This window comes from Bombus pascuorum, chromosome 11 (assembly GCF_905332965.1).
Source record: "Bombus pascuorum chromosome 11, iyBomPasc1.1, whole genome shotgun sequence".
In the NCBI taxonomy this organism is placed as follows: Eukaryota; Metazoa; Arthropoda; class Insecta; order Hymenoptera; family Apidae; genus Bombus; species Bombus pascuorum.
In genome coordinates, this window is record NC_083498.1 from 11,215,278 (window position 1) to 11,243,006 (window position 27,729).

A 27,729-nucleotide genomic window follows, 5' to 3' on the forward strand; every position below is an offset into this window, starting at 1 on the left:
TGACCGATAAATATGTAAAAATTCTGTAAAATATTTAAAAAGTGATGAACGAAACGCGAAAAATATATTACTCTGACAAATTGTTAAAAATCTTTTATCCTATCATATTTTGAAATTTATAATGAATTTCTTTTATTTATTTAAGCTTCGAAACACCGGATCATGACAAAAATGTTGTTTCTTATATTGTAAAATATAGGCGATACAGACGATGCAGCGTGTATATTAACAAACCAATAATTAATTAAGTAAAAACAATATTATTGAGATCAGTATTATTAATTACGTGATAACGATAGATGGTAGTTCATAGTTGTGTATTAAGATAGTTACTATTCATAGTTATTCCCAAATACCGGGCATCAGTATGAGGTAACATATATATGTAAATACCGAGTGTGACCATGAAATTTTAATTGCAACGATATTCATTCCTATTTTAAGTGTTTCGTTATACCTACTCTGTACTGTTAAAGAGATCTTCGTGTCTTACTAGAACGACAGCAAGTGAGGTGTTCGTCCGGATTTTTGTCCGGAAGTCGGTGAATCAATTGCTATCTGCGCGTATTAACTGGTAACTCGGCAAGTCAAGGATCAGTTAACGTTCTATCATCGTGGGGATCGGATCGTAGGTTTTAGCCACGCGGTTCTCACGTGTATTATCAGGCCTATATTTTTCTTTTTATTAATTACTGTGATCATCTTTTCCGTGCCTTTACGCGTGTAACATTTTTAACAAAAGAACAGTGGTCTTTAAATTAGTGAAATTTTTCTAAAAAGAAAAAGATCGATTAAATAAAATCAGTGGATCAATAAAATTGATAAATAATTACGACAATAATTAAGGTGAATTATCTTTCAAGTACAAACTTCAGTGATACGGTAAAGCCAACTAAAAATTGTGCATGTCAGAAACTCTTAATATTATCTACGTTAAAGCTCGATTAATTAAAAAAATGAGTATAATACGACGTCATGTGGACTTAAGATATATTCTTGGTTATCAAAATTGTATTAAACGATAATTAAAGCCTGTTTTTATCAAGTAACGAAACTTTAATTTCTTTTTTCTTCAGAGTTAGTATACGTGACACATGTATCTCTCGTAATGTATACGATCTGCTTTTCTCGTTTCTTATTGGCACCGAATTTCGAATCGAACATTTTGTTATCCGTTATATACATGATCCGGATACATTATTAAGATTGCTTCGAATAAAACTAATTAAAGCGTAATTTTTATTCCGATTTAACAGTCAAATTGCTCACCAAGAGTTCCTTAACGAATATTTATCACGTCGTGTATGCATTCTTAAGTTTGATCTGAATGGAACCTTTGATCTTCTTGAAAAGGCACATTTAACCGAGATAATGCGAATAAATAGCGTTCATAAAGTTCGCTGCTTTTATAAATACCGCTTCTTGGAATTAATGCATTCATCGTGCCACTGATAACATAAATTACATGTCTCACGCGTAATTATACAAGATTGTTTACAATTAATTATTATTTTTATGTCGACTATACTACCGTTTCGAAGTATCTAAATGTTTAATGATTTTTTACAAGATGTATTTTAATAATAGAATTGTGGCTAAATTGAACAATGATTTTATTCTTTATAATCATTATTATCATTCGAAAGAAATGAAATTCCCAAAATCATTCTTTGAACTTGAATCCATAATAAATTATTTAAAACAAAATCCATGATAATTTATTTCAAAATGATATTCGATGATCATGTCGTAGGATATATATTTTTGAATTATTCTGCTATCTTTCTTGATATTCGTATCAACATACCGATGATTCGATCATTTTTCTATCATAATTCGTAGTGCAAGGAAAGTCAGCAAAATTCTATGGCTCGAAAAACGGATCAAGAACAGAGATCAAGAGTAGTAAAATTGCAGTGAAGACTTAATAAAGTATTCAACATAATTTTATTATTATTATTATTATTGATTTCTGTCTTGTTTCGAGCCATAGGATCTTCCTAACTTCAATCATAACACGAATTTCATTTGTACACCCACGATGTATTCTTGTTCATTGAACTGTCGCATTATTTTTCTTATGGAAAACCGGTTGTTTGGAATAATTCATTACCTATTTACCTTCCAGTAAATGAATTTTCATAGGAATAACGAAATGCAACGGATCCTTTGTTCTCTGTAATTTAATAATAGACATAATCGTCACTATACCTAATACAATTTTAAAACCTCATAAATTCTACAACTGTATCGATTTGTATTTATGAAAGAATTAATTCTATTATAAGCGATAAAACACTTTTAATAACAGTGTTGTTTCACAAATAACACACAAATCGCGTCATGACTAGAAAGGAAGCCGATGTCTCGCGATAAACTTACGAAACGAAGGTGATATGTCTTGTTTTCGACTTAAGTTCGTTATACTTCACACGTATGTCCATTTTTTTCCGATTCCCATTCTATCGAAGCTGTTATTACCGACTAACAGGTACGCATATCTATCACGAGGTGCTGATGATTATTTGAAAATAGGAAAAAATGTGGCTGAAGGATGTGCATGACGACGCCTTACTGGCTGCGAATTTCGTGAACTCGCGACGCAGCGTCCAAAACGAGTAAGTTCCTCGTTTTTTCTCTTGTGTTAGAAATTTGTCCGTTATCAAGATCAGTCTATAAGCTATCATCTATATCGTTAACGTAAGAGATATAATAACACACAACTAGTATTAGTAATTTACGAATAAATGTTGAGTATTATTAATATACACCAGTGACGATTTTTATTCGCTTTTAACGTACCTCATCCAATGTTACATTGAACATTCATCGTGTTTAATGCTCCTGATAATTTCTAAAGTATCATTCTATCAAATGAACTTCAGTTATTACAAGTGGAAACTAGGCACACTTTGGTATAACTTAATTAAGAGGGTAATTCATCTCAGACACGTGAAAATTATTGATATCATTGACAACTTTCGAAGTGAGAAGTTATAAAGTAAATCATAATTGTATTTGTTTTGTCACTTATGGTACATATTAGCATTACAAAGATAACTGTTTAACAAAGTGACTACGCTTATTCCATAATATTATTTCTCAATATGTGTTTTTATGGTTATCATCCAGCTAGGGTGTACGTACGACTGTTACAATATGATATAGATCAGAACATAAAAGCAAAGTTTTTTTATCTACTATTCTATTATTAAAAAAAAAAAAAAAAAAAAAAAAAACAGATACATACAAATATTTAAAAATATTTATTTTTGTGAAAATCGTGTAATAATATTCGTAAGTCCAATTAAACCACGTTTGGTCACATCGTACAAAAAACACCGTAAAATAACTTTAAAGCAACAATTTTATTGGACGGTATTTATATTCTTGATAATATGTATCATAGATTTATTTTATAATTTTCTTCCAGAAATGTTGTCTAACATAGACATAATTATCACGCATCCGGGATGTATCTACTTTACTCTCATTGATATTAACAGTATTTAATATAGATCGAAAATACATAATTCAGATCGATCTAATAACATTGTTATCCATTTTTTGTTATTAAAGAGACTTTATGTAATCGAAAGGTTTCGATTCAAAGAATTGAAATTGCATATATTTTGCATAAATTATGTGAAAAATATCGAAGCAAAAACAAGTTGCGTTACTTCGCTAACCTTTATCATCGATTTAATAAATTATTTTTCACTGTAATTAAGTGCACCGTCGTTGAAGTTGTGAATCTTATATAAATAGATACGATTATCGATCGGATAACATCAATCACTATTTTATAAAACTGAGTTGATGTATATAATAAATCTTTTCTTGTCTTACTTATTCAACACTTCGTCCCCTATCCTTTAATTATAATATTTCCATAAATTTATATTTGTTATGTGCTATGAAGGAAGTTAGTTTTACATTATTTTTTATGTCAAGCGTATATTTTCTTTGCAATTTTTATACAACGCAAAAATATTTGCAATCGATAAAAGCAGAATCTTTGTTAAAATACTTGCAAAGAATAGAGATTTGATAACATATACAGAATTGAGTAATATTAACAGATCGGTGACGAAATTCTTTTTTATTTTAAATTAAAAAAAGAAAAGAAAGAAATAAAAGAAAACGTTTCTATAGCACAACGGTAATAACAATTGAAATGGATTATTCATAGCCTCCAAATAAATCTTTTTCTGTATGTTCGTGATAAAAGGGCGTAGAATATTTCATTAATAAGAAAGCTTTTATTTAAAGCAAAAATGAATGATTCAGAAGATAAAATAGATGCAACGAGGAGAATTAGCGATTCCGATATAATGAGAATTCCACGCGTGTCAATTTATTCAGACGAATTAGTTGCCACTTCAGAAATCTTTCTTAAGGCTCGGGAAATTGCTGTAAACAGGTTTGATGTAATTTTAAATAAAAAAATTAAGTCAATTTCGAAGAAATTCGATTTTCTGAATAATTTTTTTTAATTAAAGATTTAAGGAAGAAGTTTCGTTCTTCTAAGCTCTGACATATCACATTTTTATAATTCACGACTGTGACATACTAATAAAAAATATATTTTTCATATCTTCATAAATGAATGCTTTAATTCATTAAATGTAACCACGCAGAAAATAAAAAAACGAGCGATAAAAATTTATTATCATTTACTTCTGTTGCAGAATTTTTGTGAATCGTAGCCTTCATTTAGAAAATATCAAGTTCTATGGATTCGACATGGATTACACGTTAGCAGGTAAATAAAAACATATATTATTTCTTGTATAATAATCGAATTTAAGGAAATATATTTAGAAAAATTAAAAACGTATTTTTGTTACGTTGTAATATTATTAAAACATTATTTGAAATATTTTAGAATACAAGTCGCCACAATATGAACAACTGGGTTTTACACTGTTGAAAGATCGTCTAGTGTCCCTGGGATATCCACAGGAAATTAAAGCATTCGAATATGATCCCAGTTTCCCGGTGCGAGGACTTTGGTTCGACACTCTTTATGGGAACCTCCTTAAAGTAGATGCCTATGGAAACATCCTAGTTTGCGTTCATGGTTTTGAATTTTTGAAACAGTAAGTCCTAGCACACAGCTTATTTGTAAACTGAGGATTATATACATATAAACATGACATATAACATTACTTGATATTGTCACAGACGTTTTATTTTGGATATTTTATATATCTTAGCGTGTTATGTACATTCTTTGTATTTTTCCATCTTCAAATTTCCCATGTAAAATCCACAGTCTAATTTTGTAATTTGAAAAAGTAGACGTAAATTATTTAATACATTTTTCCTTGTATGTTTTAGTTCACAAGTATACGAACTTTATCCGAATAAATTTTTACAATTAGACGAGTCCAGGGTATACGTGCTCAATACATTGTTCAATCTTCCTGAGACATATTTATTAGCCTGTTTGATAGACTTTTTCACGAATTCACCGCAATACACGCGAGAAAAGACAGGGGTAAAAGAGGGAGAGCTTACAATGAGCTTTAAAAGCATATTCCAAGATGTACGAAACGCTGTAGATTGGATACACCTTCACGGTAATTTAAAAACGAAAACTATCGAGAATTTGGACGAATACGTGAAGAAAGACAAGAGATTGCCGATGTTTCTTAATAGAATCAGAGAAAGTGGAGCAAAAATATTTCTTTTAACGAATAGCGACTACGTCTTTACTGATAAAATTATGACTTATCTTTTCGATTTTCCACATGGTGCAAAGGTATTTAATTTTAATTTTAATTTATAAAAGTCTATTTTTTAATAGGCATAAGTTATTTTAAAAAGTTAATTTTTTTCAAAGCCTGATGAACCGCATAGAAATTGGAAAACGTATTTTGATACTATCGTAGTAGATGCTAGGAAACCATTATTTTTTGGCGAGGGTACCATTTTGCGGCAAGTAGATACCAAAACTGGAGCTTTGAAACTTGGAACACACAAGGGCCCACTTCATACAGGTATTTGATAAAATATGTTTTTATAAAATATGAAGAATTATTTTTGTTTAATATATATTAAATCAACGCTATTAAATTAATTTATATATCCTATAAATTAATATTTCAATCTGATAAAAAAATTATAATAAAACGTTCTATGTAAAACAGGAGAAGTTTACTCAGGAGGTTCCTGTGACGTATTCACCGAATTGATAGGTGCAAAGGGTAAAGACGTATTATATGTTGGTGATCATATCTTCGGTGATATATTGAAGAGTAAGAAGATCAGAGGATGGCGAACATTTTTAATAGTGCCTGAACTGGTGCAAGAGCTTCATGTTTGGACGGACAAATGTCAATTATTTGCCGAGTTACAGAATTTAGACGTTATGCTAGGAGAAATGTACAAGTAAGAAAAAATTACTGTAATTAAGATTATAATAATTTTTATGGATCATAATTTCATTCCTTTTTTCTATACAGAAATTTAGATAGCAGCACAAAAGAAAAACCTGATATTTCCAAGTTGCGAGCATCTATAAGAGACGTCACGCACAAAATGGATTTATCTTATGGAATGATGGGTTCGTTATTCCGCAGCGGAAGTAGGCAAACATTTTTCAGTAGTCAAGTAGTAAGGTATGCTGATCTTTATGCAGCAACCTTCTTAAACCTCATTTATTATCCATTTTCATACATGTTTCGAGCTCCTGCTATGTTGGTAAGTTAATTAGGACCTTTTATTTATTACTGTAAAATTTTTTAACTTTTATTTGATTGAATGTTTCTATTTCATATTATTAAGATGCCTCACGAGAGTACAGTTGCTCATGAACAGAGATTTGTTATGGAAACGCCAATGATTAGTCGATCTCGGACATTCAAACTTACTGATGAAGAAGAAGAAGAGAATAAACCTACTGTATGTGTTGAAAAGTTTGCTTTTTACTTTAATATTATTTATATGTATATGCAGAACACAATTTAAAGTGGTTATGTTACTAATTATTAGAAAACTTTGTACGTGGATTGTCCGAATAATCAAATACCACACCCAAGGCCAGAAACTCCACGTAATGTAACGCATACCCACGATGAAGATTGTAGTGATGAAGACAGTGATTCTCAGAAACAAGCAAACCACATAAGATCGTGTACAAGGAATTCTAATTGTAAATGAATTACCTTCACTGACATTTCATTTGGTTACATTTTGTTCTTGCATTCTTTTTTGACCATTTACTAATATCACGCAAGGATTCAGTAGAATCTTGCTATATAAACATCTATGTTTAAAAATCTTGATCAAATCTATTGAAATTAATCAATAATATATCTCATTCCTTTGTTTGCATGAGAAAAATTATTGTAATTGCATTAAGTTTCCATCACATTCATAAAATATATATTCCCGAATGATTATAATATATAATATTAATACATATAAAGAGAAAGGGTAAAAAACGAAGAATGTTAATTTTTCTTGATTTTCCATTTTATAACACATTGTTCTGATTTGATAGTTTTGTAGCCCCAGTTCTCATAAAATTATAATGTTCAAAATGTCTCCATAAGATAGCATTAACAATTTGATATGCTGGCTAAACACAGAAAATGTTTACTCTGTATTAGAATGAAACATGGATAAAAATGATGAATATTTTATTAATTATTCTTTTTTATGATTTTTAAGTAAGATAAAAACTTAATTCATTCAACATTGTTCCTTCTCTAGTGGACTAAAATATTAAAACTTAATTTTTTCAATAAAGTTATTTTGTGACATTCCTCGTTTCTTACCCTTATCATTATGGAAACTAAATTTTTTTTATTATCACACAAAATACGAGTCGAGAAGTTACAAAATATAAATTATTATAGATATCAGTGTAAATTAGTTTACACATATATATTTTTTCGTTGATTTAATTCAATATTTATTTAAATATATGTAAAATAGTACAAGGTATAACAAAAAGATTTAGGTACTCGTATACAAGTTCATAAGTTAGTACAGTTGAACCTCGTTTGTTCGAACATGTCGGAGGACATAACAGTTCGGATAACCAAACAGTTCCAATAATAGACGTTCACACGTATATTCGTTATAAGAATAAGTGTTTATATGTATTATGAAATTACGCTCGACCGTAGTTCGGATAATTGGGGTTCAGCATTAACTTTTTTGGATAAACGAAGTTCTACTGTATATTGTATATTGTACTAGAACCTATTCAAATATAATATAGTTATTCATCTATTTATATCAATAACGTATTTTTTTATAAAGGACAATAGAATTGGTGTTTTATTGATTATTAACAACAGAATAACGTTTTTTGATTGTATGTTATTTTCAACGTGAATGATTCTCGCACAAGAAATTGGCGTTTATAGAGATATTAAATAGACACAATATTGAAGAAATATATCCTAATATTGAATTTTTCTAGTAATGTGTGTACTATATGTTTTATAAGTTCAATCTTATACGATATAATTATAAACCTGTTATGTATTGTATATAAATGTTGTAATTATTGAAAATAGTGTAAGTTTGAGTAGTAGGCTAGTCTTTTTACATGAAATTTTAATTATACAAAAAGAATGATATAGTAAAATTTAAAGTAAAAAAATTGACTTGAACTGTTATTCATTTTTTGTTATATAAATTGAATGCATATAAAATGTGCTTTTTTTTTGTATCTATATAGATGTATAACTTTATTACCATCAAACAAAATTTAGAAGTACAAGATTACTAAACTGTTTTACAAAAGATAAACCCCCATATTCATTATATACATATATACGAATCAAAGAATAATATAATTTGTACAACTCATAAATATTATAAACTAGAAACTTCAGTTTATGCTTTCATTTGCAAATTTCAATCAATGTAATTTATGAAATGATTTGTATTATGTATAAAAATGGAAGTTTTACTCTTTTCTCAATGAAATAGGATATATCAACAATAATAAAAGAAATAAAAATTGTGCATTAAAATTATTTAAATCTTATGGCTAACTCAAAAATTTACTTTATTGTCAATAATGTACGTGGTTGTTGAAAATATTTGACTGCAATAAAAATAAATAGTTGTATTTATTATACAATATACACATATATGTATATATATACACATTATTACCTGTGGTGCTAGATTTTTTCACAACAAGGTTTTGTTGTAAATGTAAGTAAAAAATAACAACAGTTATCTAAGTGTGTAAAAGTTAAAAAATATGTACTAAGTCTTGTTATCATGCAATATAAGGATAGAACATGAGTTACGCATCAATCAAAATAAAGATACAATAACTGCAAATGTTATATTTATTTGAACATGACTCCTGTTGTGTATAGAAATTATCGTATTTTTTTAAACATTATTCATAACAGATGATTTTATAAGAAACTTTAATTTTGTTTCTCACATTAGCAAATCTGCTAGATATTCTTCAAATTCCTCCTCTCTTGTTTTTTCCAGATTTTCAATTGGTTTTTCTTTCCAAATTTTAGATTCATCTTCATCTTTTTCTGTATCTTCAATCGGTTTCCCAACATTACTTGCACCTTTATCCTCTTCAATTTTAATTGAAACTGTTGATGTACTAGGCATACTACTGGGTGTTTCAGTATTTGTACCTAATCTCTTTAATGTTTTATGTTTCTTTGCTTCGCGTTTTTGAGATTTATAATTCAACCTTATAGAACATTCAGGGCACAGTCCTTAAAGTGCATATCAATAATAAGCCTGTATTCTAAATGTAACAACTTAAACAAACTATAAAACGACTTACTTAATTTGACAAGAGCATTTTTCTTCTGACCATGCTCTATGTAACCAAAATTTACTTCCCAAGATTTAAGGCCTTCCTTTTCTTTACATTTTTTATTTCCACACTCAAACTGTCCCTTACCAACGATAACTTCCTTCTCTGTTCTCCATCTTAAGGCAACCTATTTAATATTGACCTCCAGGATTTAATTTCAGAATACTTCATTATATATTGAAATGTATATTATAATCTACCTTATTTTGTTTGTAATATGTTAAGTCAGCTATACAGTATTCTTTAAACAATTTGTCATAATATTTCTTTGCCAAACGAGCACCCCATGTTTCTGGTTCATTATCTTGATCCCACAGAAATCTATGGTTTTCTCTAATAACGTCATAGTCAGTCTTATCTCGGGACCTCGAAACACAGACCGAAACATCAAGAACTGCTTGTTTTAGAGTTTACAAAGCTTTCATTTTTTTTAATTGTTTATTTCTATGTAATGCACATTTCTTTTAAATACCCTTCTAATATTAATATTTATAACATTTGGTAAAAATGCTTTTTTTACCAAACTTTCATATTTTGAATAAACGTAAGTTAACTTTAACTTACTAATTATGAGACGCCAATTTAATATATTAATAATACAATATGGTTATGATATCAAGTTATAACATATGAAAACCAATTAAAAAATTTAACATACGTATCCCGTTTCAAAGATGACACTGAACCTCCGTACAATGTGAAATAATCATTTATAAGTTTTTTGTGTCTGTCATAAGCTGACAAGTAGGCATAAGCTGGAAACATGTTTCTTCTTAGCACAGACTGGTTTTATTTCTAGTTCGATGTGTAACGATGAAGTATTAATTAAAATGTACACGACACTACACGAGACATATCAATCAAAAAGAATGATAAGAAGAACAAATATTATTTCACTAAACATAAATATATAATTCACATTCTCTTTTTGGAAAATACGTTGATATCAAAGATATTCGAAATTACTTAAATATATAGTACATACACATGTATTTCTCACGCTATTACGAAGTACTTTTAAAAATGGTGTCGCGGTAGAGACTAGCGCCATTATAACAGATTTAACAATGAGAAAAACAGAAATTCTATATATTTATAAATAAAAATTCCCAGAAATTTGAACACTATTTTATTGTGCGTTCTATATTATTTTAATACAACTTTGATTTGTTTTGTATTTTAATATTTCACGTAATTGAACATTAATTCAAGTAATTTTACGAATTTACCTCACTTTATTATCATAATTTTTTTATCGGCACACTTTATCACTCTATATTGAGCAATGTATTGTGGATATTTTTCACTGCATATTAAATACATTTCTCTTAAGTATAGTATTGCATTTCTTTTATAAGAAAAAGAAAATAAAAGTAGAATATATTGATATGTACATTTTTAAATTAATGATGTTTAAAATTATCAGTAACAATAATGTAATTAATTTTTCTGTAAAAAGGATGAGATCAATTAGTAACTTTGTAAAAGTAGTTGAAGTTGGACCTCGAGATGGATTACAAAATGAAAGAAATATTGTCCCAAGCAAAGTCAAAGTTGAGTTCATTAACAAACTATCAGAAACTGGATTAAAGAATATAGAAGTTACCAGTTTTGTGTCTCCAAAATGGGTTCCCCAAATGGCAGATAATGCAGAGGTATACCAAAAGATTAATAAGAAACCAGATATTTCTTATCCAGCATTGGTACCAAACATAAAAGGCTTGAAAGCTGCATTGGAAGTAAATGTAAAAGAAATAGCTATCTTTTTGGCTGCATCAGAAACTTTTTCAAGGAAGAATATCAACTGTTCCATTGATGATAGTATGAAAAACGCTAGAGCAGTTATTGAAGAAGCCTTAAAATATGATATTAAAGTCAGAGGATATATATCATGTATCATTGGTTGTCCTTACGAAGGTCAAATTCAAGCAACAGTTGTAGCCAATTTAGCTACATTCATGTTACAATGTGGATGTTATGAAATTTCTTTAGGAGATACTATTGGTGTAGGATCACCTAACAAAATAAAGAATGTATTACATGAATTGGGATATGTATCAAATGACATGCATGAATTTGCAATTCATTGTCATGATACTTACGGACAGGCACTAGTAAACATTTATGCTAGCCTTGAACATGGAATAAGAATTTTTGACTCATCTGTAGCTGGTCTAGGAGGTTGTCCATATGCAGTTGGAGCCTCTGGAAATGTTGCTACGGAAGATTTACTCTATCTTTTACATGAACAAGGTTTAGAAACTGGAATAAATCTTAATGAAATAGTAAAAATAGGAGAATTTATCAGTAGTCAGCTTCAAAGACAAAATCAATCCAAAGCAGGTATTGCGATTTTAGCAAAAAAATGTTAAGACCGTAACTGTTTTAATAATACCTTGAAAAAAAAATAGTAGAATAACGAAGAATATGAATCTGTGAAAAAAAGCATGGATAGTAATGGAAGGATTCTATCTTATACTTCTTAAATTTTAATGATCCTTTTTAATCTTGTATACACAATCCATAGAAATATGGCGCAACGATCGAACACACTACAATGTGTTACTTTCGTAACTAGCTATATGTTCTTTGTGATATTAAGAACATACATATAAAGCTGATTTTATTAAAAAAAATACATTATAATACATGACAACAGAATGACACACAGTATTTGATTCACATTTTACGTAGAACCTATGTTACGAAATATTCGATAGTTCTTGTAATATAGCCTGTGTGTCTAACGTACTCAAATCTATCGATCCTCGAGTATCAATTACAACTCCAGTTACCTAAAAGATAATCATGTCATGACAAAAACATTTAGAATCATAATTTTATTTAATTGAGCATTACCATTTCCTCGAAGAATGCAACATGATTAGGTTTCTCAGAATATCTTTCATATTGATCTAAATTATCTTGCAATTTTAAAGTAAGACTATCATAATTTTGTATTATGATAGCTAAAATTTGTTGTTCTGTTGGAGTGGACAAACTTTCACTAGCTAACCACGCTGCTATTTTTGGTGGAAAATGATTTACTATGTCTCTCATATTCACCAAACAATTTGTTAATTTTAATGCATGTTCTTTATACTCGTAAGATTCGCTTGTTGAATAACGGAGAGCTTGAACATATAAATAAAGTATTTTTATTATTAACTATTATATGACTAAAACAATAAAAAATATGAGTTTTAATTAAATTAAAGTAATGTGAAGGATTTGTTTAATATATACCCATTGCATTCAAATTTGTGAAAATAAGCCTCATTCGTATTATTTCGTAAAATAATTCGTCATAACTGCTAGGGGAGGATAAGAATGTATCTCCGTACGTAATAAACAAATTTAAGATATTCACAACCTAAAAAAATTAAATTCATTTTTTAAATTTATACTTGATACGAAAATTAAATAAATCATTAATTTACCTGAATAGCTAATGGAAAGATATTCATTTTCTTAATAAGGTGACTCTCATGAGTTGTTAAAAATTTGAGTAAATTAATTAGTGCAGTCCAAAGATCTCTCCATTGATATCCAAGCCTAACTCTACATCTTTTTTGGTAACAAAGCAACCTCTGTAGAACTCCAATACATTGATGATAAAGTTCCAATGGAAATTTTTTCATCATATGCGATGTAACAAATTCGACAAGTAAATCTACAATATTGTGATAATTATTTAAACGATTCAAACTTTCGTACTAGATACATATGACAATTATAAATACCAAGTAAGGTAGCTGCTAATGGTTGTGCTGGTGCTGCTTTATCTTGTATCTTTCTATGATGCATCGGTACTCGATGGAGTTGTACTCTAAACGCCAAATTTGCATCATGCATTAAACTGTTTGCATATTGATCCTCGGCAATACAACTTAATATGAGGAAGCACAATTTAACGTTATTCATTATTGCCTCTGTTCTGATCACCTGCATAACTATTGAACTGAAATAATTCAAGTTTCTTACAATAAAAAATACAACACATTTGCGCGCATTATTCTTTTTACAACAATACTTTGCTCCTCACCAATACTGTAAGAATGTGGCCAGCAAATTAAATGGCTGAGCCATCACGTCAGATAGTTGTGTTCCGGGAGCTACCGCATTTGGTCCCAATGTATTATTTGGAGAAGGTGGTGCACTAGTATCACTTTGTGTATATGCCAAAGTTGTTACAAAATTACGATTTAAATGTGTTGCTTCATAAAGTGCTAATAACAATGCATTATTTGCACGGACTTGTTGCGTTTTCGCTTCTTCTTCTCCAACGAACATACTTCCGACTATACTAGTTAAGGAAGATAACCAGGATGCTTGTATTTCTATATAACATAATTCTTATTAATACATTTATAGTAAATGATTTAAAAATATAATTATGAATGTTATATACCTGCTCTTTGTTGAACAAACTGTCTGCAGAAGTCCATCAATGAACTTGATATAACTTGCCCATAGCCATTAAGAGCTAATTCATCATCTAAAATTGATAACTTAACAATATAAGGATTTGCCCTTTCATGCTTTCTATAATTGACTAGAAGTGTTAAAAGTAACACTGCGTCATGTCCGTGACGGCTTCTAGCTGTTGTATCTCTTAAAAGCTATATAAAAAAAAAATAGAAAACATTAATGCTTAATGGGAATCATTGTCAACAATTATAACAGTCATACTAAAGTAACACCTACTTGAACCAGAGATTCAAAAACACTATTAAGCATAACATATTCCAACAAAGTGTTCTGACTAACATTGTCCATGCCAGTTACAATAATTAACAACAATTTCAAGCACAAAGCTTTTAAACTATCAGGGTATTCACCTAGAATCATGGAAAATTTTAATAATCGGTTTGTATCTTTTGAAAAACTGTAGATTATTTAAATGTTAAATGTATATTTGAATCTTTGATTTCTTAACATAAATGAATTAGTAATTACCTATTATGTATTAAAATGCATATACCTGTTAAGAAATTATTACAATGTTGCATTAATGTTGTCATCCTCTGTTCTGCAGAATCAAAACCTACTAAAATATCTATTAAATTAAATCCACAATCACCTTGACTAGCTTTTTTATACATGGACTGAATAACAGCTGCTAAAGTTTGTAAAGCATATACAACTCTGAAAGGATGTTCATCAACTAACGTATCTACACAATGGCAGACTAAAGCATTTAAGTTTTCTCTGCTTGCATTTAACTGCTCTGCAGTCATATGTAAAATTTCACTTTCAATATGTGGAACCTAAAAATAGAGGAAAGAACATATATTGTTAAAACAATTAAATACTGAATGTGAATTTAACCACAAGGTACTTAATATAATGATTCATTTGTTTTTTCTTTGACAGAAAGGATTCATCAGAAAATTTGTTGTAAACAAGAAGTACTAAAGATTTTCATTTTATTTAATTTACTAAAAACTTTTTTTCACTGAAAGAATGATATTCCAAACTTATGATTCCAATATTTAAAAACTGACTCTTGTTTATATAAATGTGTCTTAATACATCATGTTTGGTAAATTTGTTACAAAATTAATACAAGTGAGTGTAAAAGCATGTTACAAATGTATATCTATAATTCAACAATAATTCAACAAGTTTGTATTTATTTAATGTTATAGTCATTGCCAACATGGGAAGTAACTAAATATTATGGGAGAGTGTGTATATATCAATTAAAATGTTTAAAATATAGAGTTCAAACAAGTGAAGCATGGTTTAATTTTAAATGCAAATTTATGCCAGGTAGCTTGCGTAAAGAAATAGAATGTGAAGATTATGTTGAACCCAAAGGTACATGTTAAAAATCAGAAATACATATTTTACTTTTTTCATAAAGTTATCTATTTATAAACAATAACTACAAATAAATTTCTAGTTAGCAGTAAGTCTAAACGACAGAAAGAACAACCAAAAGTGTCATCTGAGACAGAATCGCAAGATAAAGTTCAATATAATGCAAAGGATCATAAAAGCTTACCAACTTCACTCAAGAAATTAAAAGATAATTACATTATTGATGAATTAATAGATTCAAAAAAGCAGAAAAAGCAAGGAAAGAAGGGATATCAAGAAAATAACAAATATCCTATACATGAAGATTATGTGACAAAGAAAGAAAGAAAAGTACAATTTAATTATAATCTTTACTATTAATGAATTCTTCTTCTTTTAATGAAAAATTTTAATTGCAGGTAAAACGTGCTCAATGATTTTCATGGTAGATTAGAAGAATTCTTAGTTTGGAACCTCTGCGACATTCTCTCAAAATTACAAAAAAGTTTCAGAAACGTTTATCTTTTATTAATTGTATTTGTATAAAATATTAAATAACGTTTAATATTTGAAAATAATGAAGGTACTGACCATAGGTTTAATTAAGAACAATTCATTCCAAAAATTTGGATGAGCCAGTGTTAAATCCTCTCCTTTGAAAAAGCTCTCATAAATAGGTACAAGTTTTCCTTTATGTTGGCGTTTGGAGCCAGAACCGCTCCGTTTTCTCATAGCCATTGCCATAATTGATTATTCAATTTTTATCATTTCCTTTAACTAAAAAAAATGCGTTGATTTTAATAATAATTATATCCAGAATTTATACAATCTTATAAATTTTAGATACATTGTTTTATATAACAATATATTGCCTTATTTAAAATTCGTAAATTCTTATCTTTCAATACACCTATACACCATACACCATACCTATAACCTCTATACTGAATTTTCAATGATTTTAAATGAATAAATAATACTTTGATAGATACAACATCTTTCAGATAAAAATGTTTATGTAATCGCACGTTTTAAAACTATAAAAATATATAACAATAAAAATTTTGGAAAGAGGGACGTCAAGTATTTACTTACTAATAAAGCAGATAACTTCTTGATGTCATATAAATAATTTCTGTATTATTTGAAAAGGCAATACTAAAAGTATGTTTTTTTTATGTATGTTTTAACTATTATTCTTGTTTATCTAATTTTTGAGTTTGGGTTTCATTGAGACGAGACTCTAAGTACTGAAAATGAAATAATGACGCAAATAATTACGAAAACATCCATGCACAAGAATGACAGGGAGCCATCATGGAATAAAAAATTGATATATACATAACATACACATCATGAACATATGTCCATTATACACATTATACTTATTGTGATATCTCCGTTCAAAACTTACATCTTAAAGATAAAATCAAGTTCATATATACATAATGATTTGCTTATATAAATCATTAACGTATGGTTCCTTAACATACGATTAAATACGTAATCCATTATTACACACATATGTATATACAATTCATCTAATTTATGAGAAAATCTTCTGGTACTATTTGCATACTGTTGTGTCAACTATAAAACATAAAAATTTCGAACTATGATTTTACATTCGAGGATCTTAAATCATCTAAGAAATAGGTTCTTATTACTTTGAATTTCATTGTTATATTTCATAGTGATATAATAATATTTATACGTTAAAAATATTAATAATTCTATATAAATAAATAATAAAATAAAATTATCTTATTTTATAATGAAATAAAATATTATGTAAATGTGATAAAAATATTAATTATTTTAGATCTTTGTCACCAGCGACAAGTGTTTATATCCAGTACTATCTTGAACCATTTAGGCAATATTCATCTTATAATGAACAGTATATTAAACAAAATAGAGTCAAATATAATTCTTATGCAAAATATGCAGCATATATTACTGTTGCTACATCTATATTAGGTTTACATTATTACATATTTTATAAAAAAGCTCAAGCTTTGGATAAGAAATCTACTTTATGCGGAGAGTTTAGAGCAGATTTAAAGACATACAATCTAGAAGAAGTAGGCAAACATGATAATAAACAAAATCGGATTTGGGTAACATTTAAACAAGGAGTATATGACATAACAGATTTTATTGAAAAACATCCGGGCGGTCCTTCTAAAATAATAATGGCAGCTGGCAGTTCAATCGAACCATTTTGGGTAATTTTTGCTAACCATAATACAGAAGAAATATATGAGCTCCTTGAATCAATGAGAATTGGAAACATATCTAAGGATGATGCTGCCTCTAATGCAATTAATGAAAATGATCCATATTCAAAAGAACCCATAAGGCACAAAGTTTTAAAGATAAATGGACAGAAACCCTTTTGTGCTGAACCACCACCTTCTTTATTAATAGAAAGTTTCATTACACCAAAGTAAATTTGAATATAATTTTTAGAAATTTTATGTGTCAAAAAATTTATTTTCAAAATATCATTTCATTTTAGGGAAACATTTTATGTAAGAAATCATCTTCCTGTTCCTGAAATAGACTTGAAGACTTATAGTTTAGAATTAGCTATAGAAGAAATAATAAAAAAGACTCTCAAATTTGAAGACATAAAGAAATATCCCAAGTACACAATAACAAGCGCTATAATGTGTGGAGGAAATAGAAGATCAGAAATGGCACAAGTGAGTTGACATATTCTTCCTTTTTTAAAAAGGTATTTTTTAAATATTTTTTATTATGCATTATATATTTTTTAATTTATCACAGGAAAGACAATTGAGAGGACTTAGTTGGGGTGTAGGTGCTGTTGGTAATGCTACATGGACTGGTACAAGGCTATGTGATGTATTGAAAGATTTAGGAATTAATGAGGATAATTACAACCATATACAGGTATTAATGTATAAGCGAAAAAGAGAGGTTTATTAAATATTGAAAGTTATGAAAAAATATTTAGAAATATAAATAATTTCATGGAACAAGTTTGAAGGGTATGACTTAGATCCTTCTGGTACACCATATGGTGCAAGTATACCCATTAGCAAAGCTATGGACCCTAGAGCAGATATAATTTTAGCTTATGAAATGAATGGACAATCAATACCAAGAGATCATGGTTTTCCTGTTAGAGTAATTGTGCCAGGTGTTGTGGGTGCTAGGAATGTAAAATGGCTTGGTACTGAGTAATAAATATTATAATCAAACAGTAAAATAATTTTGTAAGCTTGTCTGTAATTTTTATAGCCAGAATAATTGTTTCGAAAGATGAAAGCCCATCACAATGGCAACAAGGTGACTATAAAGGTTTCTCTCCCAGTACTGATTGGGATAATGTAGATTTTTCTAAGGCGCCTGCTATACAGGAAATGCCTGTAATTTCTGCAATTTGCAAACCAGAACATGCAGAAACAATCAAAGTAGTAAATGGAAAGATAAATGTGAAGGGTAAAGTATAGTTTTTAAGATTTCATTTATCTTTACAACACTAATATTGTAATTATACCTTGACCAAAACGTTTTTGCAGGATATGCTTGGTCAGGAGGGGGTCGAAAAATCATTCGGGTTGATATAACAAATAACCAAGGTAAAACTTGGTATACGGCTGATTTAAATGCGGAAGATAAGAACGCTAAAGAAGGTCGATATTGGAGCTGGACATTGTGGAGTATAGATCTCCCTGTTAAAGAGGGAAGTAAAGAAATAGAAATTTGGGCAAAAGCTGTAGATGCATCATATAATGTCCAACCAGAAAGTTTCAAAAATATCTGGAATTTACGAGGTTTCCTTTGTAATGCATATCACAGAGTTAAAGTTAAATTAGAACACTAGAGTTACTTAGAGAAGTTATAATAACAACTCAATACGGTAAAAACTTACATAATAAGAAATAAATAACAATTTTTTTTTCATTACAAAACATGTGTTTGTAATAAATGTGCTTTTTACAATAGTATAACGTATTTCATATATTTAAATGTTAATACCTTCTCTATTGAAATAACTAGATATGTCACCCAAAGGTATTTGACAATTTGTCGAACTATTTATATCATGAATTTCAATCAAAGGTGGAGATTGTATTGCGGATTTACCAATTATAACAACATATGGGAATCCTGTTATGCGGGCGTGTATAAGACGATTTCCAATAGTTAAGTGTGTTCTATCATCAAGTATAATATCAGTTTTTAATTGATTGAAAATCTCTATTATGTCTTTCACATATTGTAATGCGCTTTCTTCCTTGCTACCTACCTGTAAATTATAATGAGTTTTTAATATTTATTATTTGTAAAAAATATTGTATAGTGTATACCTTTGGTAGTATAATGCAAACAGTATATGGTGCTAAATTTTTTGGCCATCGTAATTCTTCTTTGGTAGATAATAATTCAGTCATGACTGTAAAAATACGACTCAAACCAAGTCCATAACAACCCATTACTGCGGGTTTTGTTTCGTTTTTTACCCTCAATGTTACCTCTAAAGGTATTGTATACTTTGTATCTAATAGAAATGTATGTCCCACCTTGAATAAAAGTTAATCATTTATTATAGAATCTCAGATTAGTTCGAAAATTAATTTTTCCCATTACCTCAGCAGTTCTATTTTGCTTAAGTACACTCCCACATTCCGGACATTGTGATTCCTTGGACATTACTTTATTAATGCTGTACTGACAAGATGAGCATGTATAAACATTATCTTCACCAATACTACTTATATAATGATATTCATGAGACATTAAACCTCCAGTCGTTCCTGGATCACCAATAGCTGCAAATATGAATAATATTAATAAAAGAAACATGAAATTGCATTATTTATTTCATTACCTTTTATATATGTTATTCCTATTTTCTTAAATATATTCTCATAAGTTTCACATACTAGTGCATATGTTTCTTTTGCTCCGTCCAAATCTTTATCAAACGTGTACAAATCTTTCATGATAAATTCTCTACTTCTCAAGAATCCCAATTTTGGTTTTATTTCGTCCCTCCATTTGTTAGAAATTTGATATAATCTTAAAGGAAACATTCTTGGTGATAATGATCCTACTGATGATACTACAGAACAAATTGCTTCTTCATGTGTCTATAGAGACATGACAAATTTATTGAATTATTTTTTATTCTTCAACTTATTGATCTACTATCTGATATCTTCAATAATTATACTCACTGGACTAAGTATATATTCCCTATGAGATCTGTCTCGTAACTTAAACAATTCATTTATATTGTCATTAAACCTATTTGATTTTCTCCATAGCTGTGTAGATGTTAAAGCTGGAAGTAATAACTTTTGAGCTCCAATCTTTTCCATTTCGGTATCAACGAGTACTATTAATTTATTTAAAACACGTAAACCTAAAGGTAGAAATGCGTACATTCCACTGTTAACTTGTTTAATCAACCCATATTTAATTAAGTTCTGCAATTAATGATATAAAAAATATACATTATAATTAATAAATAAAAACAAACGATAAAATAGAAAAAGTACTTCGTAGCTTTTCGAAGAAAGTTCCGCTTTTTTACTGGTTGAGATCGTAGATGTAGTCGGTTGAAATAAATACGATAATTTGTTTATATTACGAATCGGTAAATTTGACATATTGAAATAATCTTGGATAAAATATTTTAATTAAATGCATATACAATACATTAGAATAAGTGTATCTTACTCTCTGAGTTTACTACATTCGCATCAACTACACACGTTCTTGGTCGATGTTTTTAGCTCCAGTGATATATGGTTCGTGGATACACTAATCATGTTCGTAATAATGGTTAGAAAATTAGAAACAGACTAAACAATCCAAAGAATGACAGATAGATTCTCTCAAATTTTTCAGCTTTTATGTTATTTTCTTTGATTTTAATTTCTTTCTCCACGATTGTTGCTTAATGCTGTAATCGCGAGTTTGTTGTCGGTTTGAGAAAATTTCTCAATTCCTATAGTTTTCGTCAGAAAATGTAACACCACGAAATAGGGTCAAGTTGATCCGAAACAAATGGAATTTACAGTTGGTGAAATGGAGGGAAAGAAATTGGAATTATCTTTCCAAGATGAAATCCTTTCTGAAAATGTCAATCAGGCCGATTCCAGTGTAAAATCAGATGTTTCGATTGCAGAAGGTACGATTTAAGGAGTTTTGTTTAATGAAAATCTAATAAAAATTATTTCTCGAGTTGCCTAAATAAAAATATTTCAAATGGCAACTGTTTAAAACTTTTAATATTGCTTCTTTGATTAACATTTTTAGATAATAATCCTTTAACCCAACAAGATATAAAAATACATGAAGAAACAATGCCGATTCATGAGGAGCTTATACAAGACAGTACTGATGAAATTAGAGGAGATTCAGTATTAGTAAAGAACAGTGATGAAAGGAAATATCAATTGATAGAGAGAAACAATATTGACACAACTGTAAAAAGTTCCACTTCTTTAAGTAATTTTACAAATGAGTTTATAAAATGTCAGACATCTGTTGATACAATCCTTCCACAAGAAAAGTGTCTTCAGAAATCATCTTCCTGTAATGATATTAGATTATCTTCAACAACATTATATGATACATTGTTGTGTATATCTTCAGATAAAATTTCTAATCATAACGTAAGGTCTATATCACCAAATACAATATGTAATGATGAAGAAGAAATAATTTTTAATACCAAATTGTATATGAAGGAACATGAAACAAAATCGTTGAAAAATATTGTTGGTATAGACACACATGAAAACTGTGAAGTTAAAGAAAGTATTGGAGAAACGGAAGAAGAAGTATATCATTCTAATGCAAATGGAAAATTACTAGTAAATAATGGTCAAACTCCAAGAAATTTAGTTAAATATGAAAAGAATTTTAATAAAGAACAAAAACTATGTGAAATTATCAAGGATACTAAGACACAGAGCAATGTAATATCTAGACCAACTTTGGTCGATGACAGCAAATTGGTGAAAATTTCACTGCCAACAAATCCAATTAACATAATGCAATCAAATGCTCAGTTTCTAAACAAAAGTCGTAACTTTTTAAATTTTATTACAGAAAAATCAACAAACATCATGGAAAAAGCACTGTTACCACAACATATAGCAATGAGATATAATTCAGTAATGAAATCTGTAGATAATATTTGTAATGAGAAAAGGTATACAGAAGAATCTTCTGGCATGGAATCCTCTTTGACAGGATCAGCATTTAATAATACATCAGATTCGTTTTTAAAAACAAAAAATATTTCTTATGTAACCAAAGGTCAAGTGGATGCGCAAAGTGTAGAAAATGAATATGTAAAAAATGATGAAAATAAAAACACTTTCATGTTAAGTTCGAATGAAACTATAAGTGGAAATATTGAACAAAATAGTAAATATTTAATTACAAATGAATACATCTTTGATCATAATAATGTCATTGATCATTCCCCTAAATTAAAAGATTCAAAACAGTCAGAATCCTCTTCCATCAGTAACAATGTTAATAAAACAAATGATAATGTATTTTGTGCAAATACAAATAGGAATCACAATCTTAATTTTGTAGTATCAAATCCTGGAGGCAACAATATAGAGGAAGCTGTTACTGATACAATATATAAAAAAGAAGAAGCAAGTGCTGATTTTGAAGAATTAAAACAGAGTTTATTGCAACATCCAGTTTATCTTACTTTATTAAAAGACTATGCGGATTTAAAATCTAAGCACTTGAAGTTACAAGAAAAAGTTGAACACCTGGAAGAAAGGAATCGAATTTTGGAAGCAGAAAACAAAGGAGAGATCTTTTCTGTGCAAATAGAAACATTAGAAAAGACAATAAACAGACTTACACTTGAATTGCACACATCATTAGAAGCACAAGAAATGTATAAAAAAGAGTACAGTGCTGCAAATAAAGAAAGGGAAAGCATGGTAATGAAATACGCAGTTAGTGAGAAACAACTTATTGATACACAAAGGTACATCGAAATTTGTATAGCTTTTATCAATATATTTTATAATTATTTAATATCTCCTTTTCTTATCTTACTGTCATTAGGGCGAAGGAATCTGCAGAACGTAAAGTAAAAGAAATGACAATGCAACAAGAGACACTGCATAGTAAATTACGAGAAATGCAAGGGGAACGAGGTAGAATATGTAATATTCTAACCGGAAAACATCGCGAAGTAAATGATCTTCAGAGAGAAGTTGAAAAATTAAAGGAAGATGTAAAGATGAGGGATATAAAGTTACAATGGACTCAGAACAAATTGAAAACAGAAATGGATTTGCAGAAGGAAACTCAACAAAAATTAGACAAAGCCACGGTAATAACGCTAAGAGAAGGCAGTTTATTGTTTTGTATATAATTTTATATCAGTTCTATTCTTTTTTTTTTTTCTTTTTGTAGATCAGGATTAACGAAATGAAGGAAGAATGCGAACAAGTCCGCAAAGAAACACAAGAAACAATGCGAAAATTTCAACAATCGGAAGAGAATAAAGCAGTTACATTAGATCAGCAATTAAAGGAACAACAGGCACGTTTAATTTTAGAAAGACACGTCACTGAAGATAAAGAAATGTTGAGGGTTCAATTACAAAAGGAAGTAGATACATTGAAACACAGACAACAAGTTCTAATTGAAGAAAACAACACGCTTAGTTTAAAGATACAGGATGTTGAAAAAAACCGGTTAAACTATGAAAGTAATCTGAATAATTTGAAGATTATAACAGATCAACGTCAAAAAGAAATTACAGAACTATTAAGTAAAGTATCTGAGTTAGAATCATTGAAGACTCAGCTTCAACAGTGGGTATCACTCTTGTAAAGTTATGATTTTAGTTTGTTTTATGTTTATCTTATTAGTAATTTGTTTCTTTTTTTCAACATAGCAAGAATCAATACTTAGCATCAACGGAAGTAGAGATCCAACATTTACGTTTGGCTAATGAAGAATTACAGGCCGATATGTCTGCATGCCAACAGAAAGAAGCGGAGATGCTGGACTTCACGCAAAAATTGACTGATAAAAATGTACGGCTACAATCGGAGTTTACAGCCATTGAAGCCAAAGCAAAACAATTAGAACAAGAGCATGGACCATTATATCAACGTATAAGTGAATTAATTGATAAAGTGAAAGCATTGGAAGAAAATCTTGCTCGAGAAAAGAAAGCGAGAATTGAAGAAAGCGAAGTTTTAGAAAGGTGTCTTACGGAACAAACGCAGGCAGCGAAAAATCTTGCTCAGCAATTGGAAGATAGTCAAGGAGAAAATGCGGTGTTAAAGAGGAAACAACAACTAAGTATGAAGGAAATGACGCGTGAGCTTCAACAGTGTCGGAAAAAATTAGATGCGTTTGAAACATCAATACCTTATAATTCGTTGAGTGTTGCATCTAGAACTGGATCAAATATTTCATTAAATACAGGTTTTTAAATACGAGATTTAAATATTTATACATGTTTTGACATGTTATTGTGTTAATATTTATTATTATTATTACTTTATTTTTTATTATTATTTTAGGAGATGCTTTAAATGGTGCCTTATCCGATAACAGTATCAATGGTGACCAAAGTATTCAGCCTACAGAGCCTAGTAGACAATTGTTAATAGATCGTATTATAAAGTTACAAGAGAGTAATGCTAGGAAAGCAGAGAAACTAGATTTTTTTGAGGAACATACTCGAATATTAGTTGAAGAATTGCAGAAGAAAAAGAAAATCATACAAACTTATATTTTACATGAGAATATTGGTGCCATGGGTGGCAACGAGAGAGATAAATACAAGGTAAATTTCATCTTTAGACTTTTGAATCTTATAGATGCAGTGGAACTCCATTTATATAAACGAAATTTTAATAGTGCCTGATTAACTGAAATTTAGCTATGTGGCACACTCCCATATTTTGTGGTATATTCTCACATTATTATGTATTTAAGAACAAATGTTTCGTGGAATCTTCTTATATGAACATGAACTCTTATTAACTGTATGAAAAGTCATAGGTAGTGAACAAAAATAGGACATTTCCTATTATATGAACGATCTGATTATATGGACTAATTTGTTTCCCAACAGGTTTATATAAACGGAGTTATACTACATTATAAATATTCTGAATTTTATATTATATTACATTTCACTTTTTATTTACAAGCATATCAAGAGCAGGAGAAATGCAGTAAGTTTAACAAGAAAAATTTAAACTATCATTGTAACTTTCGTGGTAATTTATAAATCTAAATAATTATAAGTTTCGTTTAGTTTTAATTGTTATTGAATTGCAGGCTGAATTAGCAAGACATGGAGGAATAATGGCCTCTGTCTACAATCAACGAGTCTCGGATGATAATATGACTCTTGAATTATCACTAGAAATAAATCAAAAACTCCAAGCGGTTCTCGAAGATGCATTATTTAAGAATATTACTCTAAAGGTAAATGTAAAAATGTACGACATATTATATCTATAAATGAACTTGTTATTCTAACTCATTGTTATCCTTTTAGGATAATATCGATACTCTCGGTGAAGAAATAGCAAGGTTAACGATGCAGAACCAACAAAGGCAAAATACACACTAAAAGTATATTAGGACAACATACTTGTACTTATATTGTAAAGATAACGAAATATCAAGTGCATGTGTTAAAAACGCGGAGATAGGCAAATTATCGATTAAGAAACTTGGTATATATATACATATACTAATATTAACTTTAATGTCTTATACTGAATATACATAAAGTTACATTTTTTTCTATAAAATACACATAAAAAGTCATCATTTTAAGTAAAATTAATCTTTCAAAATAATTTGAAAGATATATTCTTTTTTAATTCAAAATGGATATAATAATTTCGTGATTACTTTTTCATCTGAATGCTTTTAATGTATTTTTCATGTATTATATAGTAGTTTTTATCACATATATATTGTAAAAAAGGTACTTTGGTATATTATTTTAGTTCCTTTGTTATTTAACTGATAGTTGATTTCCATTACAACTGATATTGTGTTTCAGTATAAAAAAACAGCTTTATTATATCTAGTCAAAAATGTTGTTACTTAAAAGAATTCATTAAAGTGTTAAATGCAGAATATAGAATATTTTTGATAAATATTGGCATTGTATTGTAACGTGTAAAAATCATTTGTTCTTCACGTGAACCCCTGTTTATTTACTTAATTATTCTATACAAATTTCTGTTTTTTAAAGGACATTCCATGTTTTTGATATCATTAAGAATTTGTAACACATGCCAATGAAAATGTTTAGTAAGAACTTGTTAATATTTTATTAGTTTTATGTACGTATGATACATTTAATTTATTAAATAAGTATGCTACAATAGTAATTAAGCATTATATATATTATATCTGATGTAAAAATTGTAAACCTCTATAGAAACAAAATATGACATGGTATTGTACAAAATAATTAAAAAAATATTCCAATTTATTCTAAATGGACAAATTTGAAATTTCTTGTAAATTATTTTCATTTGAATATCATAAAGAATGATTCACTTACCGTATGTATATCCCTTATTTGTCATAAACGAATACATATCAAACATATAAAAATAATAATCGAAAAACTTACATTTTTTATAAATTTATTCGCAATAAACCATAAGAACATAAAGACCCCGTATTACACGAAATATATGAGAAGAAAAAGATTCTAATTACTTCTAATGCAATAATTTTACAATAATAATAATAAAAAAAGATTTGAATGAAGTAGGTTTGTTCACACATTTAATGATAACCTGTACTACATAATATAAAGTATTTGATTATAACAAGGCGAAGCAGACCTTGTGATTTTATAATTATATTTTTCTTGTATCTTTCCATTTTCTTTTCTTGTCGTCAGATAATTATGAAACTATTATATTACTTTTACTCCATCTAATAAGAGGAACACACCTATTACTTCATAGCAAGTTCTTTTTTTCGAGAAGTACCTCCCGTTATTTGCCATATATATAAGACACATTTTATTCCTTCGGACAAATAATTTTCTTTTTAAACTTGTGTTTTGT

The 27,729-nt window shown here is 28.7% G+C and overlaps 8 protein-coding genes across 23 annotated transcripts in view; 5 read left to right on the plus strand and 3 right to left on the minus strand.

Annotated features, from left to right (window-relative positions):
• The window catches only part of LOC132911643 (cytosolic purine 5'-nucleotidase), an 18,860-nt gene extending 9,542 nt beyond the window's left edge, over positions 1-9,318 (plus strand). For 8 of the 14 annotated variants that reach the window (XM_060968390.1, XM_060968398.1, XM_060968399.1 and 5 more), the window contains exons 3-10: positions 4,692-4,765; positions 4,889-5,102; positions 5,344-5,767; positions 5,849-6,005; positions 6,156-6,396; positions 6,471-6,708; positions 6,793-6,909; positions 7,000-9,318. In XM_060968390.1, the coding sequence (XP_060824373.1) occupies positions 4,692-4,765; positions 4,889-5,102; positions 5,344-5,767; positions 5,849-6,005; positions 6,156-6,396; positions 6,471-6,708; positions 6,793-6,909; positions 7,000-7,167 (1,633 nt within the window). In that variant the 3' untranslated portion in view covers positions 7,168-9,318. Of the gene's footprint in view, positions 1-527; positions 847-2,491; positions 2,619-4,691; positions 4,766-4,888; positions 5,103-5,343; positions 5,768-5,848; positions 6,006-6,155; positions 6,397-6,470; positions 6,709-6,792; positions 6,910-6,999 lie in introns of those variants that run through there. The other 6 variants (XM_060968391.1, XM_060968396.1, XM_060968403.1 and 3 more) reach the window with 4 other exon arrangements.
• LOC132911661 (protein FRA10AC1) lies at positions 9,309-10,943 on the minus strand. Its single transcript, XM_060968435.1, has 4 exons — positions 10,485-10,943; positions 10,027-10,192; positions 9,794-9,953; positions 9,309-9,722 (listed from the first exon to the last, which is right to left on the minus strand). The coding sequence occupies exons 1-4, from the start codon at positions 10,589-10,591 to the stop codon at positions 9,424-9,426; spliced, it is 732 nt and encodes a 243-aa protein (XP_060824418.1). The 5' UTR covers positions 10,592-10,943; the 3' UTR covers positions 9,309-9,423.
• A 135-nt stretch (positions 10,944-11,078) lies between these two features.
• On the plus strand, positions 11,079-12,692 carry LOC132911658 (hydroxymethylglutaryl-CoA lyase, mitochondrial). The gene has a single exon (XM_060968431.1). The coding sequence runs from the start codon at positions 11,215-11,217 to the stop codon at positions 12,196-12,198; it is 984 nt and encodes a 327-aa protein (XP_060824414.1). The 5' UTR covers positions 11,079-11,214; the 3' UTR covers positions 12,199-12,692.
• Positions 12,433-16,924, minus strand: LOC132911641 (armadillo-like helical domain-containing protein 3). The gene is made up of 11 exons (XM_060968387.1): positions 16,727-16,924; positions 16,223-16,408; positions 14,811-15,096; positions 14,534-14,667; positions 14,238-14,448; positions 13,872-14,166; positions 13,570-13,787; positions 13,267-13,499; positions 13,073-13,199; positions 12,686-12,960; positions 12,433-12,621 (listed from the first exon to the last, which is right to left on the minus strand). The coding sequence occupies exons 2-11, from the start codon at positions 16,373-16,375 to the stop codon at positions 12,529-12,531; spliced, it is 2,025 nt and encodes a 674-aa protein (XP_060824370.1). The 5' UTR covers positions 16,376-16,408; positions 16,727-16,924; the 3' UTR covers positions 12,433-12,528.
• Positions 15,091-16,226, plus strand: LOC132911662 (uncharacterized). Of its 2 annotated transcripts, XM_060968437.1 has the most exons (4): positions 15,091-15,397; positions 15,478-15,649; positions 15,735-15,982; positions 16,051-16,226. In XM_060968437.1, the coding sequence occupies exons 1-4, from the start codon at positions 15,365-15,367 to the stop codon at positions 16,066-16,068; spliced, it is 471 nt and encodes a 156-aa protein (XP_060824420.1). In that variant the 5' UTR covers positions 15,091-15,364; the 3' UTR covers positions 16,069-16,226. The 2 variants fall into 2 exon arrangements, with proteins under 2 accessions (XP_060824420.1, XP_060824419.1); XM_060968436.1 differs by having other exon boundaries at positions 15,735-16,226.
• Positions 16,925-17,024: 100 nt separating the features above from the next.
• On the plus strand, positions 17,025-20,223 carry LOC132911645 (sulfite oxidase, mitochondrial). The gene is made up of 7 exons (XM_060968405.1): positions 17,025-17,287; positions 17,454-18,080; positions 18,153-18,339; positions 18,425-18,550; positions 18,641-18,833; positions 18,902-19,102; positions 19,183-20,223. The coding sequence occupies exons 1-7, from the start codon at positions 17,247-17,249 to the stop codon at positions 19,485-19,487; spliced, it is 1,680 nt and encodes a 559-aa protein (XP_060824388.1). The 5' UTR covers positions 17,025-17,246; the 3' UTR covers positions 19,488-20,223.
• On the minus strand, positions 19,628-21,429 carry LOC132911653 (probable proline--tRNA ligase, mitochondrial). The gene is made up of 6 exons (XM_060968422.1): positions 21,169-21,429; positions 20,845-21,096; positions 20,496-20,757; positions 20,255-20,436; positions 19,975-20,187; positions 19,628-19,913 (listed from the first exon to the last, which is right to left on the minus strand). The coding sequence occupies exons 1-6, from the start codon at positions 21,277-21,279 to the stop codon at positions 19,629-19,631; spliced, it is 1,305 nt and encodes a 434-aa protein (XP_060824405.1). The 5' UTR covers positions 21,280-21,429; the 3' UTR covers position 19,628.
• Positions 21,430-21,458: 29 nt separating this feature from the next.
• On the plus strand, positions 21,459-27,036 carry LOC132911636 (coiled-coil domain-containing protein 186-like). 2 transcript variants are annotated; one of them, XM_060968370.1, is made up of 9 exons: positions 21,459-21,803; positions 21,932-23,639; positions 23,720-23,990; positions 24,074-24,477; positions 24,561-25,099; positions 25,198-25,463; positions 25,834-25,857; positions 25,964-26,113; positions 26,187-27,036. In XM_060968370.1, the coding sequence occupies exons 1-9, from the start codon at positions 21,680-21,682 to the stop codon at positions 26,259-26,261; spliced, it is 3,561 nt and encodes a 1,186-aa protein (XP_060824353.1). In that variant the 5' UTR covers positions 21,459-21,679; the 3' UTR covers positions 26,262-27,036. The 2 variants fall into 2 exon arrangements, with proteins under 2 accessions (XP_060824353.1, XP_060824354.1); XM_060968371.1 differs by lacking the exon at positions 25,834-25,857.
• The last annotated feature ends 693 nt before the right edge of the window (positions 27,037-27,729 follow it).